Here is a 24,084-nt window from a genome sequence, read left to right as displayed (position 1 = left end):
AAAAAGAAATATACGTGTATATGTGTCATTGTGTATATGTATATAAATGCATAATACCTGGAAGGAGTGCAGATATTCATTAAAGTTTAGGAGTAATGATGATCTACATAGAGAGAATGTGGTGCCCGGCCATTTAAATAAGATACATTTCTGGTTCTTTGTGCTTTCCCACTACCTACAATGCACACATACAACTTTTATAATAACAAAAGTCTAGTTTTAATTAAAAATGTTATCTTAGAAGGTAATAAGTAGTAAACGAACAGGTAAATAAAATTATCCAAGTTTGTAATTTTTTATTTTTAGTGCAATTACCTGGACATGGCTAAATTATAGTACCCAGAAGGTTATTTTAATGTTTCCACCTAATAATTGTGTGTTTGTACATTTTGGACTTATTTTTTCTAAGCATGTTCAGCTACCACCATGTCAATGATGACTTCTTCACTATTTAACATTTGCTTTGTGGTTCACTGGTTGCAATAAAAAAATATATTCTTTGTTATGCTTTATTTGAAGATGCTTTATTAAATTATAATAAATTAGAAAGAAACATTCTCAAGGTAATTAAAGGAAAAAATACTAATATCCCTCCCAGAATATACAGAATGTTTTTATTGAGAAAAAATTCAAAATTGTCACAGAAGTCAATTATCACCATAATCCTTTGAAATATTTCCTCTTACAAATAAAAATTTTAAGGAGGAAAAATTTTGTCATTTTAAATTTGAAGAACTACTTAATTCATTTTTACCCTACTCCTCTCCAGAAGGATTTCAAGAGACATATTGGAATATAAAAAAGATAACAGATAACATGCCATAAAATAAAAGTGAAAATAAACTTTAAAAAAAGGTTGAGGAAAAATAACAAGACAAAATAAGGTTTAAAATGCATAGAATAATACCCATATAACTAGGACATGTGATCCACGAATAATTTTTTCAATGTGAATTATACAGTTAATAATACCCATGAAATAAACATGAATCAGTTGTTCTTAGTTCTAAGATTAGATTTGAACTTCTCCTGAGAACACTGGTAAAGAAATACCTTCTGAAATCATGAACAGCATTCTCAGCAACAGTAATATATTTACTAGGTTCTCATCGTCTCATCCCCACATTATTTTTAGTTTTTTTTTTTAATCTAAACACTTCTTTGAGGTCTTTAGGAATTCACAACTAAATTTCCATTTTCCAAAATAGTAATTTCCAATATAGTCAAAAATTCATTAGGATACTACAAGGAGATTAATGCTATTCATGTGAATTATAAGGAATCACAGAGTCTGAGATTAAATTTCATAACCTTTTAAAATAGTTTACCATTTAAAAATTCAAGATGATTACAGTATGAATATGGATTAATACCATTAGCAATCATTCACTGATTTCTTTAAATGTCTACATCATTTCAATATTTTTCAAAAAAGCACATTTTATGAGAAAAATTATTTAAGTAAAGAGTTGTAAGGCTTCATTTCTTTCAGTCAACAAATATTTGTTATATTTTATCATATATCAGATATTTTGCTAGGGGGTTGAGGATCTAGTTGCGAGAGGACCCCTGAGTTAGCGAATTCTAATATGATACATTCATAAAATATATTTAGATGTCCAATCTAAAAATGAGTGCTTGCTTAGTTATTGCTGCTGTAGTCTAATAATTTGGCAAAATATAGGCAAGCAGGGAGTAATGACAACAATATACAGATCTCTTGTATTGTTAATGAGGAAGAAAGTCACTACTGACTCCAGAATTAATTTAGCATTTGCTTTTGACATTTGGAGTATGAAGGGGAAATTTTTTATCTTTAACTCCCACCAGTGGCTGGCACATAAAACTATTTTCTTTTTTCTCTTGTAACAGAATGAGAGCAATAGTAGGTGCTGGTGTACTAGCTTAAATTTAGAATCATCTTCAAAGTTATCAAATAACTCATTCAGTTGAGAATACAAGAAGTGAAGCAAAAACCAGGGAAAGAGCTGAGAGCTCATCAATCCCTTCAAAGATGAGAATCTCTGGTCTCTTTTGAAGGTTGCTTTCTATTTGTAAAGGGTCATTTTATTTTAATATTACCATGTCACAATCCCTAACAGCAATATAGAAATAACAAGCAAACATTTTTATATCCTAGCAACCTCATCTTGAAATACAGGTAGTGTGTGTGTGTGTGTGTGTGTGTGTGTGTGTGTGTGTGTTTGAGAGAGTCAGAGAATGTGCAGAAAAAGAATGAAGAAGAATATGATAATAATAGAAAAAAAGAAGTGACAAACTTTTTGATTAAGGTGCACAATTAATTTAGTTGAATATGAAGTTTAAACAACTCTTTCCGGGTTTACTTAATATTTTATTCACCCGTACTCATCAACCAATTAGTTCAATAACGTATAAACACAGACTGATACGCAGCACGCTACACCCTTGTGTCAACGGCATACATCTTGGCCGTCTCTGTCCGAGGGGCCACATGTGATTTGGTCATGGAAGCAGCTGCTTTCGAATAGGCCTTCCTCATGGAATACGGATAGTTCCTTTCAGGTCCCACACCTGTTGGAGGGAGGCAATTGTACAGAATAAAAATAACTATGGCTGAGTAAACTTTGGGAAATAAAATAATGTCATTTTACATATTCTTCCCCAAAAGAGACAAGAATATAATATTCAAGGAAGTAATCATCTAAGAAGACCTCTAGATTACAATGTAGATTTTTATACTGAAAGTAATTTTTAGATTTAAAATTTAACCAAGAACTCTCTTTATTTTTTTCCTAATAAGGAGAGAAATCCTTTTTGTTTTTTTGTTTTTTTTTTCTTTTTTTTGAAATGTTTTATTTATTTACTTTTAGAGAGGGGGAAGGGAGGAAGAAGGAGAGGGAGGGAAACATCAATGTGTGGCTGCCTCTTGCATGCCCACTACTGGGACCTGGCCCGCAACCCAGGCATGTGCCCTGACTGGGAATCGAACCAGGGATCCTTTGGTTTGAAGGCCTGCGCTCAATCCACTGAGCTACACCAGCCAGGGCCCTTTTTGTTTTTAAGTAGTATTTTTTAGAAATCAAATTACATTTTAACACCAAATATTTGGCTTGCTTCTCAGTCTACTTCTCTGTTTAACTCTAGATATAAATTTAACAGATTGGGTGAAGTAAGACATGTAAGATTATGACAGATTAAAGTAAGCATTCTATATTTGGATATTAGACACAGTTGTAACTTTTATTTTCTGATAAATACACCACTAACTGGGTAATCAGATTTGAGTACTGGAAATTAGTTGTCCTGGAACAACTGAAATTTTTCATAGCAATAGGTAGAAATTAAGTAAATAACATTAGTTTGGACTGGGGAAATGTGTTTTTATTCGGTTGGGAAAAATGGTACTGGAGTCAAAGAAGTATGCTTTTTTAATTCATCCTTACCTTTGAGGAGGTATAAGCAGCATGTGAGGACAGCCCCAGCCAAAAAGCAACCCAGAGACCCAGCCATTCCAAGCCAACAGGACCAACCAAATTTATATTGGATGCCAAGAAATATATTGTGCAAAACCAAGGAAGAACGTTCCACATAAACATCCACAGCATACCACACAGAGCCAATAATTCCTGGGGCACCTGAAAGAAAGGAAAGGCCCAAAAATGCAATGCAGGTCTTTCCCAGATTTGAATCCTGCTACTCAAAACAGACGGCATCATTTACAGGGATGATAATGATATTATGGATTCATGACCAACTCAAATTTTGGTCACCTGTTTTATGTGCTTCTTTGGCCTTCTATCTTATATTTCTTCCAAATTGTATCTCAGAAATATAAAAAATAAAATAGTGCAGTTCTCATCTGTTTTTGTAAACCTAAAATGGTCACTATGGTGTTCTTTAATGTTTCTATCTTTTCAATGTTATTTTAGTATTATAGAAAGACAAATATTAAAAACAAAAGAAAAATCCAAAGAATAGGAAGAACACAAAATCCAACACAAATAATGAAGAGCATATGTTCTTTCCTTATTAATACTTTCATTGAAAGTAGAGGTCTTCTTTAATAGCATTCTATTCCTCCCCTGCTCCACTACCTAGACCCACGGTGGAAGCCATAGCAGCTGCATAATGAGCTCTCACATGGAAATTATGTTTTAGAAGTTATTAATTTTAGCCTTTTGGAGTTAAAAGCTAGTAAGTGAAGTACAAATTGTCTTTGTTTTTAAAATAAATCCTTATCTATCACCCCCACATATAAGAATAAACTAGAAAATTCATTCCTTTTTAATAAAATTTAATACCCATAGATTAGTCTATCCGATAATTAACTGGCTTGAAGTGATACCACTGAGGTCCTTTAGTTTTAAGAAATAAATTTCATGTCAGGGCCTAGATGCAAGAAAGAAAAAAAAAAACACGAAGAGTTGAGGAATCAAAGGCTATGTGAAAAGGGTATTTTTGAAATTTGTAGTATCCAAAATAACTTTCACATTTTTTCCTAAAAGTTTGTGATATCTGTTTAAACCACCATTTCATTACATTCTTCTCCAAATCATTTAATGCAAGAAGTTTTTAAGAAGAGTCAGATCATGATCGTATAACCTTTAGACAACATGGTATAAATTATCTGCCTCTTCTACAATATTGTAATACACAGGATTAGAATGGAAATTCCTTTTTTAAACTTAAAACAGAATATGCAAGCAGGTACCCAAAACAACCCGGAATTTATTTATAAAAAATTGTATATTTATTCTTACATGTTTAAACTTTAGTCACCTTCAAAGTACTCTCCATCTGATGCAGTACATCTATTGAGATTTTTTTTCTGCTGCTCAAAACAGTTTTTGAACTGAACGATTTTGATGCCTTTCAGTGCTTTTGATGTTTTTTATTTCACCTCTTCCACATTGGCAAAAGGTTTCCCTTTGAGGACTGTTTTTATCCAGGGAAACAACAACAAAAAAATGTCACTTGGGGCAAGTTCTGGTAAATAGGGAGGGTGCGGCATGGGGGTCCTCCGTTTTTGGTCAAAAACTGCTGAACACTCAGCGCTGTGGGGTGGGTGGGGGTGCTTATAAATCACCCATCATGAAGTGGGCAAGTGCACTGAAAGTCTTTAAAAGAAATTCACTGAAACCAAATGCAGCCTCTCACAACAATGCCAGCTGGTACACTGATACAGATGGGTTCCTAGAACACTCACCTAGTGGAAGAAGCCTGTACCACAAGGGGCATGTCCCCCAGAAGTTAATTCCAGGATTTTGGGGTCCCCCTAATATATATTAGCATGATAATACTGAATGACGTTTCCAAGGCTTCGGCCATGTCGGGCAATTTAATTTAGTCATTTTTTTCCGTCACCCTTTCCTACAGGAATTTTCTTTATTGACTTGGTTTTCTTGAAATTTAGGTCATTTTTTGTTTTTATTAAAAATAAAGGAGTATCTAGTGGTGCCTCAAAAAATATTCTGTAACAAAATTGTAAAGCGTTAAATGATGTTTAAATTTGTTAAACAAAACACATTGTTATATACAAAAGCTTTATGTTATCTCTAGACTGGATATGGGAATGCATGTCTTAAAAAGGAAGAATAACTAAATTCTTGTGAATTTTTAATACAACCTAGGATCATCGGGGCTTTGACTCAATGTGTGCGTGTGAAAAAAATCAGGGAGACCTGGTTTTTAAATTGTGATGGGTTAGGGTCCCTGCTTTGAGCTTGCTCTGCTCACACTGGACCGTCACAATAGCAACTCAGAGTGGATATTATTGCTGGGGCTTCAGGCTGTTTTGCAGATCAGAACTGCAGAGTAGATATTACTGCTGGGGACAGGTTAAGTAACATGTCCAAAGCCACACATCCCACATGTATATCCCCAAGTATTTTTAGTTCCCCAGTCTCTGTCCATTCACCACCTAGAGTGCCTGCTCAGGCTCTCTCTTACATTTGCTTTGCTAACTCTTTGCTTCTACCATGAAAGAAGACGGTTTTCTCTCTGGAGGGTGTTTCCTGTTGGCTTCTTCAATGGGATACTTACCCCGGCATGTTAAGATTCAAAGAATTTCAAAGGCATCATGTTCTGAGAGAGGAAGTATAAGCTTTGAAGCTGGTTAAAAGACCTGAGTAAAATATCGATTTTGCTGTTTCACTAATAAAACACCATGTAAAGTGTTTCTTGACTTATGGTTTATTAGTCACGTTCGATTTACAAGTCTTCAGTACACATTTATTTATCTCCTTCTTAAGTGAAGATAACATATGATCTGTTTATCGTGTCCTTTATGACCGAAGGGGTTGGCACATGAGAAAAGTCTAACTAGGACTTGGTACAGTTTAGTTCACTGCTAAAAAGAATGGATGGGGGTGGGTATAAGAAGGAGGCTAATTAAACTTGGGTCTTAATTGAGAATTTAACTTTAGGAATAATCACAATAAAAACTTTTTAAAATTAAAGCATTGTACAGTTTTTAGATAGTTAAAAGTATTTTGAGGACTTTGATAAATCTTGATCTGCCATATTAATAACAACAACAAAAAGACATAATTATATGATTCCAAAGCTAAAGAAAGTAGGGCTGGTGAATGTACTTTTTCTTCCTTTGGTTTAGCAAAGCAAGTCACATATGACCCTAAAATGAACTGCTTCAGAACATCGTCATTCTACTTCACCTCAAGACCTTAGGTGTGTACCTCCCCCTCTATCACTGGCCCAGACCAGTACCTGCTATTAGTAGTGTGGTTCCAGCAACAAAGCAGATGCGGACTTTGATGTACGGCTCATCCGGGAGGAATTTTATGCAGTGAAGACCAAGGAGCAGGGTGACAAATCCAAACCCAGCTAGAATATCTGCAGTGATCATCAATGCCCGAGTTACCACCAACTTCACTGGAGACCAGGGTTAGATGAAGGAGACATGTTAACTCACAGAAATACATAATAAAGCAGACAAGCTCATACATTAACACAAACCACTGAAAGAGTTGTGCATTTAAATTTACATGAATCTGGAAATGAGTACCCTTAAATTTTTACTAAAATGCAAAAATATCAAGAGGCTACTGGTGTTATTATTTATTTAAGCGCTAATTATTACTTAGTCTTGTTGGCCTCCTAGCAAAATGCCTGGCATATAGTGGGGAGTAAATGGATGTTTCTCTTTTGCTGTTCTGGAATGAGTCCTGTTCACAAGTATGATAACTGACCGCAATTGAAAGTAGAATATCTGATCTGTAGAAGTTAGTCAATAAATACTCAATAAATAAAAATCACTGTATTTGTGTAAAGTTTCATTGTAAAAATAATTTTTTTAAATTTCACGTTGGGGAGTAAGATATACTTTAAGATGTCTTTTGCCAATTTCGCTGGTGGGAGAACTGTCAAAGGAGAAGGAGCTTCTGCCATTAAGTGGAAGACTACTTTTGGGAGACAGATCATATTCTCTTTCATTCCTTCTTGGCCAAGACTTCATATTAACTCTTTTACATTGCACTGTCACCTCAGTGTATTTTAAAGCTATAGCCTGTGAGAGTCACAGTTATGCTAAATTAACAATAGGAAAATTTTGTTACAAGTGGAGGGGTAATTACCTAAATCAGAACTAAGGAGTAATAAAATTTATTCCTTTAATAGCATGGTAATTATGTTTTATATTCATAGTGATTTACATTTTCCTTGGATTGTAAATAATTTTTCCCCAGTGATGAGGTAACTGTAGGTCCTATTTAGTAATAGGTTGCTTGCAAAAATGTGGCCAATTTTTCTTATTTGAAATAAAAAAAATGCTTTTATGATCCATGTAAGAGAAAAATCATGGGGAGAAAATGCAGACAACTATAATTGAATAACAATAAAAATGTCTATGAAAAGAGAAAAATCAATGCATCAAACCTGCTTCTACCTTATTAATAGGTTGATTATGCTACTGGGTTATTAATATAGGTACATACTCATTTCTAGAATGAAATTTTTAAGATCTCAAAATTTAGCATTGTATAAAAAAACTGAGCTGAAATTTCAAAATTAGATCAAATCTCAGGATGACTTTTCTCAAAATAGAAGAAGGGAAATAATGTGTAACTCATTAGGTAATACCAGGTTTTAAATTTCAGCAGATCCTTTGACCATCAAATGATATATGCAAGTGGGACTCCTACTCAGCACCCAAACCAAGGTGTCCCACAGGTTGGACTGCCTCCCTTGAAATTTTCTAAGTCCCTTTTTGGAATCTGTTACTACTCAGTGACAGAAGCACCATGTGGATGCGGTGTCCTGAAATCATGGTGGGTCCTTGTCTTCCCTTCTTTGACCTTTGACCCACATAGAACATTATTCCTGTGCTCTGTGAAACTTCAGGACTCGTGCTTACGGTGTCATCTGAGGGCCCCAGGCTGGACAATTCCAAGAAAGCAGAACTGCAAACAGGTTGCTGATGCTGCTTAGCTAGGATTTTTTTTTTTGATGATTGTATGAAATTTGACTGCCAAAATGATGTTAAATTATATTCTAATTTACAGGGGATAGAGAGTGAATTCAAATTAACTATTTCAACAGGAGCCATAAAAAAGTATTTATCTGAGTCTGCATATTTTAGGTATACAGGGCAATGGAAAAGGTCATCTAAGGTTAACTATGGTTGTGTAAAACACATCAAAGACTAAAAGTAAAATCCTACCCTCTTATAAGTAACACCCTAACTTAGAGGGTATAGTTATAATATTTCCTTAGAACACATTTTCATCTCTGTTGTCTGTAAGTATATGATAGAATTTTTAAAGAAAATTAACGCATCTTTTAGATATTATTTGCAACTAATAAGTAAGACTGTATCTAAAGAAAAACATGAGATGGTCAAGGAAAAGATAAAAAAGGAATGTTAAAATATAAACTGATTTTTCTCTTGTGTGTTATGCTTGTGATTTTATTTTCTTCTTCTATAAGTGTTGAAAAGGTTGAAAGATTTCATCTTTTTTTTTCCATCAGATGTAACCATACAACTGTATTTCTGGAGTAACCTATGTCTACATGAATTTCTATTCCTATTAACAAAATCATGTTTCTCTGTAGGTAAAACTAGGTTAGCACAGGGAGGAAAAAAGAGAAAGAATTAAGAGTCCTTTTAAAAAATGAAATAAAAGTCTGTGAACCTTATGAATTAGGTTAAAAACCTTCTAGACACTCAAATCCAAAGTGGCAGGGGAGGGTATTTTAGAGCACAGCTCTTTCTAGATTCCATTGCTTGGAAGAAACAACTTTCCCGGGAAAGTCACATTCCAAGGTTTACTTTTCATTTACCTTGAGAAAAGAAGTTGTCGTGTGTTACCATCACCTGTCAATTACTTTGAAAGAAACTAAAACTAATTTGCTTTCATCTATTTCTTTCTGTCTTTTTTCCTCTGTATCGTGTGTGCGCTCTCTCTCTCTCTCTCTCTCTCTCTCTCTCTCTCTCTCTCTCTCTCTCTCTCGGCAATTCTTCCATTGAAATACTGTAAACTTCCTATTTGAACAAAGTTAGAGATAAAAGACATCTCTGAAATGCTTTTCATCTAACCTGTCAATTCTAATCATAAAATCACAGCATCCTGAAGAATTTGTTTCAATTTTAAAAATGTTTACTATAAGCCTATTGTGTATAAGGCACTATGAGAGGTCCTTTGGGGAAAAGCAGTGATGAATAAGATAATATTTTTTACCCTAAAGAATTTACAAATACACAGGCAAAGATAAAATAGGCTAAAAAGTTTCAACTCCTATTTCAGAAATACACTAAATTTCTAATTAAAATATTTAAAACTGGGCAGAACCTTAATACAGTACTGTAGAAAACAAAACTGCACAATGGAAACCTGGGTTCACTTTTCATTTAGTCCAGCCGTACGAGTGGAATATCTAAGGTATACATACAGGGGTGTTCCGCAAATATAGAATCGTACTCATCACAGGTGCGAATTCCATCAAAAGCATTTGTGACACACTCCCACCAGAGGCCTCGGCATTTTGTGCTCACCTAGACGTTGGAGAAGACACCGCGTGAATCAATTCATGCAGATACACTTCCATTTCCCTGATCAAAGGGAGAACTTGGCTGTTGTGAGTTTGATAGCAAAGTACAGTGGTTACAAGCATGATCAGAATTTCATTTACAGCAAACGCAATGCATTTTAGAGTATTTTCCCTAACGCACTGACAATTAAAGGCTTTCCCTACTGAGAAATGAATTCACTTTTTGAATAGGAGTAGGAGGGATATGTTGTGGTTAAGATGGATAAAAATCAAAATTAAATATGTGAAAATGCCTATGGCTGGTTCCATCCTTCAGGCACAGTTTAACATGGAGACAATTCATTTCACTTTCCCCGCGCTGACATTTACTCAAATCACCCTCCTGAAATCAATATAACGGTAGATAACAATTGTTGACATCCTGAGTCTATTAGGAATGTATTTAATTTGTCTTCATCATGAACACTGGGTTCCACAAAGAAAAGTGTTATTATATATAAGGTTCATAAATTTAAAATAATTGCCACAGAAAGCTATATGTAAAAACACAAATAAGTGAAATATAGGGACTTCATGACTTCTTCCTCGCTGCTCCACCAAAAGACTGCAAACGCTTAAGCTACGATAGGGATGTAAACAAACTGAGCATTAATTTCATACACTCTGACAGCTGTAAGCCACTTTTACTTAGAAATGCTACCAGTTCCCTGAGCCTTCCCACACTTTATCTCTAAATTGTGTATCACAATAAATTTCTTAGAATTGTAAACATGCCAACAGAACATAGTTTCCAGTATTCTTGACAGAGCTCATGCATATGAGACAGAGCTAATGTGCTTGTTTCTTCTGTTTCTTCTGACTCAATTATGGATTCACATTACCTTGGAAATCTGGAAATAGGTAAGATTTAACAAGGATTAACTTGAAAAATGAAAAGTTAACTTTTTCTTTAAAGAAAGAATAAATAACAGAGCAGAGTCAGGGGCCGGAGAGAAATGCAAAAGCCTGGGGATTAAGTGGTGTGAAGAAGAAAGGAAGGAGCATAAAACACTTCCATTTGCAAAAGAAAACCCTACCGGGTGATGTTTACACTCTGCTATGACACCCTCCGCCCCATGTTCTGCTTAGAAGCTGTGCTGGGAGCCAAATAAAACTCCACTGAATGCTACTGCTGGCTACTCCATCGTGATCTTGAATGTAGTGCTTGTATCATCACTTTCTATGTAGAATACTCACAATTCGTAATAATTAATATTTCTATATTGATTTTACACTATGAAGCTGTTATTGTTTAAGCATTATTATTATTTCATTTACTCCTTAAAAGACCCTGTGAGGTATCATTATGATTTTATACTTTAGAAACAAGGAAAAGAAGGCACAGGAGAGTTAAGTGATTAGCTCCACAAAAACATTATTAATAAATGGGGAAGACAGGACTCAAACACCACAGTGTGTGCATACGGCTTTAAGCATTGCGGTACACTTAATACCCATTTTTTAAAAATTCCAAATCTATTATGGGTTAAACTACTTTAGAAATGAAAATTAAAAGACAGCTTTGGGTACAGCAGTAAGCCCTAAATTCATTCTCATCCCACGGTGGAGAATGAATTTATTCTATAAAACCTCACTTTGGCTTGCTCTTCCTAAGGTTAAATCTGAAAGCAATGTTCTGAAATTTATGGAGTATTACCACAGGAAGCTGAGGAATCACAGAGACTAAAAATTTAATGAATAAAATTTAACACATCAATTTCTGAAGAAGAATGTGAACATGTAAAGTTATATCTGAATAAATGTAAGCTATAGTTGCAAACATAGAGGTTGAATATAAAGTGACACTCATTAGCTGTGCTGTATCCTTAGGCAAGATGTTCCCTTTTTTGAGCCTCTGTTTCCTGATCTGCATCAAAGAGATAATGCTAGAATGGTTGTAAGAGTGAAAAATGCAAACACACAAATATAAGTTACTCAGTAAATGATAATATTGATAAATTACTTAAACATCGTAATAACCTGAGTAGTGACTGTGTTCAGCTCTACTAACCGTGGCTGTAGAGAAAAGTAGATGTAATGGGATGATTGTTGGTCCCTCAACTGACCTGTGTTGGAGTACTAATCCCCAGAACCTGTGAGTGTGACCGTATGTGGAAAAAAAGATTTGCATACATAATTAAGTTAAGGATCTTAAAATAAAAAGATCCTCTTAGATTACCAGGGTGGGCCCTAAAACTAATGGCACCTTCTTACCAGAGACAGAGCAGAGACACTGATGGAAGAGAAGGAGGCAATGTGACCATGGAGGCAGGGGCTTAAGTATTGTGGCCACAAGTCAAGGAATGCCTACGGCCACCAGAAGCTGAAGAGGTAAGAAACAGATTTTCCCCCAGAGCCTCTGAACAGCGCAGTGCTGCCAACAGCTAGATTTCAAACTGCCAGCCTCCAGAATTGTGAGATAGTAAATTTCTCCCGGGTGAATTGTGGACAGAAAGATGGGGGGCGGCGTAGCGGGGGGGGGGGGCTCTGTAGTAAATTTAACAAGTCCAGTGACTGAAAGTAACCTTACGGGTGATCGGATCCTAAATTCTTAACTGGGCAGATCCTGGTGGGTAGGCACACCCCAGGGCATGTCACTTCTTTAGTAAACGGTTTATCTTTGCCTTAAGCAAACCCTGTTCATTGTTTTTGTAGAGGTCTAACCATCCTCAAGAGAGCACATAATCCTGTAACCCAACCCCCAACTTGCTTGCTCCCACCTCCATGTAATCTTTTTATTCTCTCTTCTTAATTCCAAATGTACAAAAGAAACTGCAAACTGTCATTTTCTGGAGCATTTAAGATCTTGCTTCCCTGTCTTTGTCATCAGTTTGGCACAAATAAACTCTTATAAAAACACTCGGAAGGTGTGGACATTCTAACATTGACGTTAAGCAATCAAATTTGTGGTAATTTGTCATGACAGCCCTAGGAAACAAATACAGTGGAGATTATTTGTACTAAACTGTTATACTATAGCAGTAATATGCTATAGCTGTTACACACACCATAACAGACCTTCTCATAGCTCATCAGCCTCTCAATTAACAGAAACACACTGGATTCAGTTTATTCCAATTTGAGCTAGGTTATGTGGATTTGAAGCCTCTTCTCTATATTCAAAGAGAGACTGTCTACAGTTTCCTTTTAACTCAGCCACTAAAACAAACCAACATATCCACAAAGGCTATTCTTGTTATCCATGAGGCTGCTTAGAAAGTCGCCTGAGATATGTATGTGAAAATACTTATTTTATGTAAAGAGTATTTTTTTCTTGTCAAAAGAACTCAGTAGAGGTATCATTTTCAAGGCTATTGATCATTTACCTGCAATGACCATATTTAGAAAAGCAATGAGCTCATTAGAAGAAACAAGGAATCCAATTTCATTAGGTATTAATGCTCAGGGGCACACTATTAGATTGCTTGGTATTCACACTCAGTTAAGGTATGTGAGAATAGTGGCTGTAATTAACTAAACTTCTGTGCTAATATAGCACTTACTGGAGACACCCTTAGAGGTGCCTTTGTGCACAAAGACAAGGTTAAAATATTTTATGTTATTCGTCATACTTAAGAAATTCTTCCTTGTTTATAATTCAGTCATCACTCTATCTCTCTAATGTACAATGGATTATTTAAAACTTTCTAAAAGGCAAGCTGATATAAGTTCTTAGAAGTTTTAAATCAAGGTTATTAAAAAAGCTAATCAATGCTTAGAATATATGGTTAACCTTTCTATGAGGGCAAAAATGCAAAATGTTAACAAGTAATTTTTATCTCACAGGGTCATCCAAAATAGAGGATTCCAAATGTATGCTCTTTCCTTTTAATGTGTGATTTATATATTAATAAATAACATATAGAACCATACTGGAGAAATTTGTGTTATTTTAATAAATAGTGATTGATCCTGAAGGAAAGAAGGTATTATCTCCTAAATAGGGAGAAGTTTAACCAAGGTACCACAATAAAAGCACAAGTCACAAACACAAGGCCAGTAGAAACCTCTTAATATTAATCAGTTGCCAATAGTGAAACATACAGCTTTTACAGAACAGTTCAGATTTCTGGCTTCCCTTGGAAACTTGGTCAGTCTGGCCACCTGGACTCCCCAGTGTAATGTAGCAACAATTACCATGAGCTGAGTAGCTGCTCCCATTTAGGTGGGATTTGTATTCATAAGTTCCTCACTTTCCTATCCAGTCTGCCTCTCTCATGGATGTTGGGTTCCTTGTTCCTATAGGCATCTGAAGTTTCCCCTCACAGTATATAGCAATGAAATTCCCTTGCTCTCAACTTGTCAAATGTCTACATTTCATTTATTTATTTACTTACTTACTTACTTAAAAGATTTTTTTTATTTATTTTTAGGGAGAAAGAGAGGAAGAGAAACAACAATGTGTGGTTGCCTCTCAAGCACCCCCTGTGGGGACCTGGCCCGCAACTCAGGCATGTGCCCTGACTGGGAATCAAACTGGCCACCCTTTGGTTCATGGGCTGGCGCTCAATCCACTGAATCATGCCAGCCAGGGCTCTATGTATTATTTAAATCCCACTTCCAAGATATCTCTTCTTCCATGAGGTTCTCCCAGGCTCTCAACTGGAGTTAATCTCTTCCGAGATCCTACCATAACTGTTCATATTTCTCTAGCATTTACAATATTAAATTATCTTTTTCTATGTGCATTTATGTACATCTGTCTCCTAAGTCTGTCTGCCATCATCTTTCGAATTATATCCACTGAATGTCTGCCATGTTTCCCAGGAAAGACTGAGACAGTTATGACACCTTGCCGGAAGGAGCTGGGAGACCCTCCTCGGTACATAATAAATGCTCAATAGATGTTTATTAAGGGGGGGAGATCTGTCAATCTATCTAATACACGCATGACTCTCCTTTGAACTTTGGCATAGATAAATTTACTGATAACACTGTAAGCACTGATGCTTACTATGTACTTCTGACTTAAATGAATAGACTAGGACAGCTGAATCCAGGAGTCAAAGAACTATTATTTAGACCAGAGAGTTTATATGCATTTGGTGTCAGTCTGGATCCTGTCTACTCAGCTGGCTCTGGAAAGTCTTTGCCACGGTGCTTAGCATGAGCAGGACACCGCCCAGAGAAAGCTTCAGGAAACCACAGTGAAGATGCCTCTTCCCGGTTGAGTTTACAGTAGCATAAGCTAGTTCCTTAATCCTGGGGTTTCTCATCCAGGTCTCTTTACCAGTTTCCCATCAAGGTTTCTCTTTCCTCGTCTTTGCCAATTTCTCTTTCTTATCACTTTCGAAATACAAGCAGCAAGACACAGTTTTGCCTGCTTGGTCTTGTTTATTGTAGTTTTAGTGTGTTTGTCTTCCCTCCACATATTTTACATATAGGCGTAGAGAAATTTAAAAATCCTTTAATTAATTGGCATTTATTTCTCGTAAAGGAGATTTATACACAGTAGGCTTAATAAATATTTATTTTTGGTTGATCATTATCAAACACAGTGTTTCATTGTCAATATACATTAGGTTATAAATACAAATGTACTTTGATTTGTGTGTAAATATAATATACATAGAAATAAGAATGCAAAAACCCAAAAAGTCAACTGTCATGTAGGTGTATTTTTTTAAACCACCTTGCATACACATGTTATTTGAAATAATAATTTTAACAGCAATTTACTAACTTTGTGCTAACATTGTATATTGAAGATTCAACTTACCCGTTTCTGTGTTTACTTAAGTATATTAATCAATATGTAAAAGTTTTTTTAATTTTAATTTTTAATTAAATTAATTGAAATAGCATTTGTCAATAAATGATGAGAGTTTCAAGTGTAAATTCTGTAATACGTAAGTTGTATATTGTATCAGCTCTATGTAGTGTGGTGTGTTTACCGCCCATGTTAATACTGCTAAATACCATATGTTACTGCTAAGACTTGAAACACTTTCAATTTTAACATGCATTTGTATTTTTATACTAAGATTCTAAATTTTTTATTTTAATATTTCATTTTATTTTTCATACTCTTCCGGGGTCTGAAAGAACTCAGGACAGGCTGAAGAACCAAGATTAAAATAAACATAATAGACGCCACCTTTCCTTTCTTCTCTGTCTGCACACCATGCATTTACTTGCTAACATACATTTGGCTTAGCTCTAACTGCTTATTTGTGGAGCGCTGGCTAAAAGTGTAAATAGTAAAAACTGGGTAACACAAATTTAGTAGGTATAATATAATTTTTTTGGACTTCACAGTTATATTACCTAATTTACATATCTGAAAGATCTAAATATTTCAATTTTAACATTTATTGTTTAATTTAAATCATACATTTAAGAACACTTATGAAAATATGGTATCACAACTTTGCAATGACTACTGCCCAGTGACAAATCATAATTTATATTGAATAAATGATAATAAAATACTAATTTTCTTTTTTCTCTCTTCTGTATTTCTTTCTCTCTTTGAAACAGTAGTCAGAAAAGCTATATTCTCTGGACCAGATTACAGTCTTCACCGACTTTATTATACATCCCGGGGATTAGATTTTCATTCCTATCTTATTAAAAGGAGAAACCAAATCCATTTCTTGAGAAAATTAGAATGGTAGCAAGATAAAAAATAGTGGTAGTCTCCCTACAGAGATACTTTCCACTTAGGGCTCAGTGTGAGTTTCCAGAGATCACTTTACATTGTATTTCATTCACATGCATTTATTCATCCTTTTCGTAAGTATGCCGAGTATCTTAATAGGTGCCCAATCAATTCATGCTAACAAAGGCATCATGAGTTTTCATTATGTGCAAGTCCATGTTCGGGGCTATGGGATGAACGAGAATTTCTGTAGCCCCAGATGTCCACTGAAGGAGTATGCAATCAGTTGGAAAGTAAAACTACTATATAAATAAGTCAGAATATGTGCCAGATAGAATTATTTTAATATTTACTTTATGCCTCAAAGAATTGTAGCATCATTAATGCAAATAGCAATCCCGGCAAGAACTGGGTAATGAGGATAAAATGAATCCAAATGTGGAAAATCTTCATTTGAGATAATAAAATTTTAATAAAATAGTGCTTGGTGTATAGCAGGTTCTCGGTCAATAATTAACACAAGATTAACTGAAAGTGGAATGATCATGTGAAAACATTTTTTTTCCTGCTGGTAATTGAGAGACCAATAATTTTATGAAGAAATGACTTTTCTATTTCAGTGTAGATATGAATAATTATATGTCTTATAATATAAGCAACATGTTAATAATGTTATTTATTTATAACTTTTCCTTTAAGAGCGTATTTAATAGATAATTTATGCTATTTTGTCTCTGTTGTCTGCGTATTCCCCTGGTTAGATGAAAAGAAAACAGCAATAAATACAAACATGAGCAAACCACAGCCCAGAGAAGTAAACAAAATTTCCCCAAGAGAGTCAATAGCAAAAATGGAAATAGAACTTAAATCTCATACCTCTCCCTTAAGTGAACATTATACAAAATGTCATATCCTCCTCCAGAACAAAAACAGAACAATGAACTGCAAATACACAGTAATATATCTAACATTTACTGGCTGATTTGTATTTGCCTGGTACTGTGGTACATGCTTCAGGTACACAAGCTCATTTAATCCTCATGACACTTACAACATCATATTTTAGTCTCCCTGTACAGAGGAGAAAATGTGGTTTATAGTAGCTTAGACACCTATCAAAAGTCAGTTATGACTTGGCGAGGTGGGATTTAATCTCAGGCCCCTCTAACTTCCAGTCCAGCCTGTAAACCCCCCCACTATAAAGCTTTACATCACTGCCCCACCTTGAGGTGCTGTGTAAGCATCTAAGCAAGATAAAACAGTGAGATGGTTCAGTGATACTTGTGCTTGATAACTTCTGTATAAAGCCTAATTTTCCTGTATTTAAGCTCTAGGTAAGTGACTCCACTAGTCCCCCAGTTGCCCCAAAACAGTAAAGAAATTCAGCCTGATTTCTCCCTCTTCATCAGCCTTTTTTCTTCTATAGGCAATCAATTACCAATCATATCAATTAGAATTCTTTAGAGTTTCCCGTATCTTCACAAGTCTCCTAATGCTCTCGTCCTAGCTCAGACCACCATTGTTTCCCTCCTTTTCCAGGGCAAAATTCTCTGAACTGGTCTCCAGATACTTCATTTCACTCCATCCCAACATTCTCCACAAGCAGCCAAAATGGTTGATCTTTCTAAATTACATATGTATGTTTGCTTACAGTAAGAAATGCTTGTCTATGGCATACTGTGTAGAGTTAATGTGACACACAAATCCTTTGAGATCCAGACCTTACATTCCCTTCCCTACATGAAAACTCTTATCATGCTGAATTATATACAAAGCCACAGAAATACAGTGCTCCCAAACCTGGATCTCTGCCCATAGCATTCCCTGTGCTTGGGCACTCTCTACCTTTTTTCCCTTTCTTTGCTTACCTATCCTTCCAGCCCTTAGTTCAGATATTTCTTCTTTTATGCAGACTTCACTACTTATGCATAATTGAGTGAGCTGGCCACTCAGAGTTATTCGTGATACCATACTGTAACCATACTGTCCATCTTCCACAATATACTGGGAGCAACCCAAGGAAGATCCAGGTCTCATCCTCCATAATCTCGTGCCTCCCACACTGCAGGGTAGGCAGCACATGTCAAAGAATATTTGTGAAATGAAGGAAGATAGGAAAAAATGGAGAGAGAAGGGAGAAATGAAGCAATGAAGGAGAAAGGAAGGGTGAAAAGAGAAAAAGGAAGAGCATAAGGGATAAAAAAATGGAGGAAAGGAGAGAAGGGGATGAAAGTGGAAGGAAGAAGCAAAAGAAAGAAGAAAGGAAAGAAAAAAAGGAAGAGAGAAAGAAAAAAAATGAGGGATAGTGGGTTGGAGAAAGGGAGGAAGAGCCCATAAAGTCACAGAAAAATGAAAAATATCATTCTAGACTCCCATTGAAAATTTCTGGGGAGGCTCTCCAGGATTGCAGACATAATCAAGGGGTCATGATGTTAAAGAACATCAAGACTAATATGACCTTAAAACAACTGAGTTCAACTTCATCTTAAAACTGAGCCAAAGACAGGAGATGTGACTTGCTTAATCAACAGAACACAAATAAGATATAAACACAGGCTGGAATCATCTCAGAACCCAAGTTCTCTTAACCACATCTGCCTTCCCAGGAACACAGATGAATCAACAATGACAGGAACAGTATGGTAGCTCAGGGTCCTTGGTCCCTGACCTGGGGCTATGCGCACTGCTTTTTCTTTTTCCCAATGTTTTGCTTAAAGCAAAGAACTTCACTTTTCAAGGCAAGCGTAAATAAGGCAAAATAACATTTTGTGGTATTTTGAGGATCTTTCTACTCCATCCTCTCTGTTACTTACCTTAATCCTCTAACGAGCCCAGAATTTTTCCTCAGGCTTCACTGTGTCAGGCATCTTCTTGTCTGGAAGGCCCCTGCTGCCATTTTCAACTTTTTAAATCCTTTGTATCTTTTGGAAGCTTTTTTAAACGTGTTTTCCTCCCCGAAGCCCGCTTTAGTGTCTCTGACATGAAATAATCTATCTTCTCTTCTCTAATGGTACTTTGCTTCTGTCATGTGCCCCGAACCACAAACTGGACCAGTGAGTCTTCAGTCCCCGGGACAATGCCCAACCCACTGAGCCACACCAGTCAGGGCTGTTCATTTCCTTTTCAAATATAAATTGGCCTATGTTTTTTGTTATAATTTCATGGATATATATTTTTTTCTCACTAAATGTATACTCCTGTCAGGCTGTACTCATTCTTGCTTTATCTCACCTAGTAGAAAGTAGCATAATACCTTTTATATGACATACATTTCATGTGTTTTTTATGTCAAATTGAGCTATAGAATTCACTTTGCAACTCTGAAAACTGTAGCATCCTAAAAGATCAACAGAGCTAGAAATTCAAAGCTAGAAATGTTCTGAATTACTCCTTATTTTAAAAGTGTTCCATAAGTAGGCTTTAAAAAAAAAAAAGCTTTTTGTTGTCTCACTTTTGTTCCACAGTCATTTAAAGTGAGCTGTTAATACGGGCCAAAGTTAATATATGTGTGAGGAATGAAGCAAGAAGAGCAGTATAATTGAGTCAGGGAGTGTCATAACCTTCAAATTAATGGATCATAGTATGATTTCATATTCTGGCCCCTTGAAGGAGCAATTATTAAGATTCATGTCCTTTTTAAAAATATTGCTAAATAAAGAGATTATTGGAAGAGAAGCGGCCTCATTTGTTACAGGTTTCATCTTTTAATGCGGAGACTTCTTTGAGACTATTTATAGCAATATATTTCAAGCATGGGAAATAAGGAAGAAGCTAAGAAATACTCACTAATGCTTGCCCAAGGTTAGCAAGGATTTACTCGAGGTGAATAACCTACACTGCTCATTCCATTCATTTTACCTAGAAGTGTTCTTGCCCAGAGCAGATGGCAAAGTGGTTGGGTGTAGTAAAATGAAAAGAAGGCATTTTAAATGCCAGGACTCCCAGTTCCCTCAGTAAGGATTGACCCTTTCTGAACTTCCGCTTCTTATCAAGTGAAGTTAAGAGTTTCAATAGTTCAAGCAGAAAGATTTTCAAATTGTTTTAGAAAATATTCTAGCAATGCTTTTAGATGAAATTTTGTAGATTTTTAAACATACTTGTAAGTCTGCTCAAGCCCAATGTATCTCTGTGTTAGTCACCTAGTACTGACAGTCCGGATTCCGGCGAGCTGATGGCAGCACTCTCACTATCTGCATTTTCCCTGAGCATTGCTCAAGGGGCATTGTTTGCATTCACTGCTTATATGCATGAACAGATAAAATGCATCACTGGACTTCGGTATAGAAGACATCATTTACAGTAGTTAATTCTATCACGATTTTCAAAAATATAATCTTTAGCCCTAAAGAAGTATTTATAACTCCACTGGTCTTGAAATGTCATGTAGAAGTCAGAGGAGCAAGAGAAGTCATGTAAAAGCAAGAGAAAATGGCAGGAAAAATGCACAGCAAAATAGAAAGATTATTGCTTTCCATTTTTAACTCCAATTTGAGAGTTGAATAAATAAAATTAGGAGAAAAAATATATACACCTGCTCTCGGGTATCTTTCCTAAACTTCATAGAGGTTACATTATAGCGTTTGTTAGAACATTTTTTTTTCTTTTCAGAATGTACATAAGAGAGCATATTGGGTTGCTGTATATTCTTTATTTGAGTTCCTAGTATGTTGTTTCTTTCTTTTTCTTACCTATACTTTCTGAAATCTTCCTAATGAAGAGTAGTTGAGTTTGATATTTACTCAGTTCTATGTTTCTCAGATTCTAATAGCCACAGGAAATGCTTTTAACTCCAAAATTATTCTTTCTGAGCTTCTCCAGTGAGAAAAATAAAATCTTCAAATGTCAACCACTCACTCATTCTTGCATAACACTTGGTTCTCAAGGGTAACTCATTTTTAAGAGGTTTCTTAAATCCATGTCTGTTCCCTGTACTTAGAACACACTAGAAGATGTGTTTTCCCTCAGAATGTTTTCTCCTACTTGGGAACTGCTTTAAATAATATCTTTCTATAGCAAACTAATTGAGTAGGTCTTATATGCCTTGAGTTTGATTACTCAATTCAGTTTCTTAGATTGCCATTCTTTAAGAAAGTCTGTCATACTACTCTTAATGCTGTCACCAAGATTAGCAAATTTACATTTAAGAAAGGATGTACTGGAACGTTATTTAAATTGGTATATGCAGAATGGAAGAGGTGAATTTCTGGCGGGCTCAGTGACAAGGGTTACATAATTAGCCTTGTGTGAATTTATCCTTATGAAAAAAGAGGGATTATTCATTTATCTCATCTGTAAAATGGAATAACAATATCGACCTCATAGTTTAGCTGTGAGGATTAAGTGAGGTAATAGTGAAGACTCAGTAAGTAGTAAATGAATTGATCAGTCCATGTTGAGTATTATTATCATTAATCCCAGTGGACAGAGGAGGCAATGGGGCTTTGAGAAAATTTGGAAGGGCTTGGGTGAGAAAAAGAAGTTGCTGACTTCTTACCTCCAGGGAATCATCGGCATTCACCATCCAACAGTCTGTCCAGGTGGCTACAACCAAGAACCCAGTAGAGAAAAAGGCGAGGAAGCAGGCGACGTACTGAAGAAGATCCCTCATCTTAGCAAGCAGCCGTCTGGAGGGGCTGCATGGGGAGCTGCTGGCCCTTGGCCCACTCAGGTAGCTGGAACGCTGTCAGCCTCCTGTGCTTCTGGTATCTGGTGGTGTAAAACTACTGGTCTTTTCCTTTTCCTCGCACCCCACTGCTGGTGTCTTGAGTTGCGGTAAGAGTTATACAAACAGACTGTAACACACAGAGGGGTCCCGGAGGTCATTATCCGAAACAACCAGCCTCCAATCAGAAGCCAGGTCAGTGAAAGCACTGTATATGTTTTGTATGGGGGCGAAAAGGAGCGCTGGTTATATTTTCTGCCCAGCCCACTGGCTAATGTGAGATGATGGTCGCCAAGGCACAGGCCAGCCCCAAGATGGAGAGGAAGAAGGGTCCTATCGCGGGCTGACGCCTGTAAACCGATCTTTCTCAGGCCCTCCAGGGAAAGTGAGCTATTCTCCTCCCCCTCCCTAAGGAGGCTACACGGTTGACTGAGTGCTACTTTATTATTAGGACTATTTTAATATTCGCCGACTACCTTAGACAGACAGGCCACTGGTGAAACTATGCCAAACAAGTGCTTGCTCAAGGGAGTTTGCATTCCAAAGTGTTGGGCAGAACAGCCCCATGAAGGGTTGCTAGCACCTGGGCCTCTGGTAGAGCCACGGCTCCTAACCTTTCAGCATCACAGAGCTGGAAAGAGAGTGCATTTTTACCCAGACAGCTCTGGGTGGAAACCCCTGAAGTCCAGCTTATAGGCTGAGGGCACTTGGGCTGCATACTTTCTTCATAAGATGTTTATGAAAATTAAGTGACATTGTGACAGTAAATCATTTAGAGTAGTGTCTGACAAAAAATAGCTAAATGATAAATATTAACATGACCAAAAATTCCCAATTTCTGATGTGATTATTTTTTCCCCAATGTTTGAAAATATGCCTAAACCCCCCCCATCTGTTTATGTTAGAAAATTGTTAGTTTCTATATACACCTGAATGGGTCTCCTTCTTGGGTATAAATATTCCATAACCAGCAGTCTTTTAACAATACTTAGAAGAACATACACACCCTTATTTTATCATCATCAAATGTGCTTCTCTATAGTAAAATACAAATTTTAGTGATAATAATAAAAATACTTTACATGTCTCTCAATGCAAGAGATAATGAGAAAGGTGGGGAAAAGAGAGATTGAGAAAGAAAGATAAACAGAGAAAATGACTAGAAATATAATAGGTCATTACTCTGAAAAGAATTAGCCGCTAAGTTACTTTAGTAACTGCATGAAGAAATAACTTTTTTCTATTTAATAATGATTTGGTCATAGTGTTTATAGTAAAAGGCTAAAATCAGTATGAATACACCATCCCACAAGAATATATTAAAATAATAAATTTTGTGACTAAAACATATTATTTTCTCATTTTAATTCATTTGTATTAAAATGTATAAAAGGTAAATTTAAATGTAAAATTAAATCTAAAAGTTGGATGTAAAACCATGTTTAGAATATCAACCTAATTATTGACATAAATAAAGATGTACACATTAAATTAACAGTGGTTATCATTATTAGTTTGTTAGGTAAATTACAGATGCTTTCAATTTTGCTTATTTTCTTTATTTGACTCAGCAATTGTGAAAATGATACTTATCTTTAAAAGTGCTCACTCAGATAATGCAACCATCTATGGTGTAAGTCAGCTGCAATGCACACATACCGCTTTGGTGACTCACAAGCGAATCTTGTCCTGTGCCCTGAAATCTAAATGCTCATGCTCTATTGATCCAGGAGAGGAAACTAATTCCAAAAGCACAGGCCCCTTACAGGAAAAGCTCTGGACTTGGCTGCTAGCT

At 35.9% G+C, this 24,084-nt stretch overlaps 1 protein-coding gene across 1 annotated transcript; it reads right to left on the bottom strand.

Moving 5' to 3' along the window:
• Positions 1-511: 511 nt before the first annotated feature.
• On the bottom strand, positions 512-22,647 carry CLDN16 (claudin 16). The gene is given in 6 exon segments (XM_024556263.3): positions 512-2,553; positions 3,426-3,617; positions 6,709-6,873; positions 9,889-9,991; positions 22,122-22,307; positions 22,310-22,647. Coding segments are annotated over 6 exon segments (921 nt in total). The 5' UTR covers positions 22,451-22,647; the 3' UTR covers positions 512-2,419.
• Between the last annotated feature and the right edge of the window lie 1,437 nt (positions 22,648-24,084).

The sequence above is a fragment of the Desmodus rotundus genome, chromosome 2 (assembly GCF_022682495.2).
Source record: "Desmodus rotundus isolate HL8 chromosome 2, HLdesRot8A.1, whole genome shotgun sequence".
Taxonomy (NCBI): domain Eukaryota; kingdom Metazoa; phylum Chordata; class Mammalia; order Chiroptera; family Phyllostomidae; genus Desmodus; species Desmodus rotundus.
This window is presented reverse-complemented; position numbering and strand designations above follow the sequence as displayed.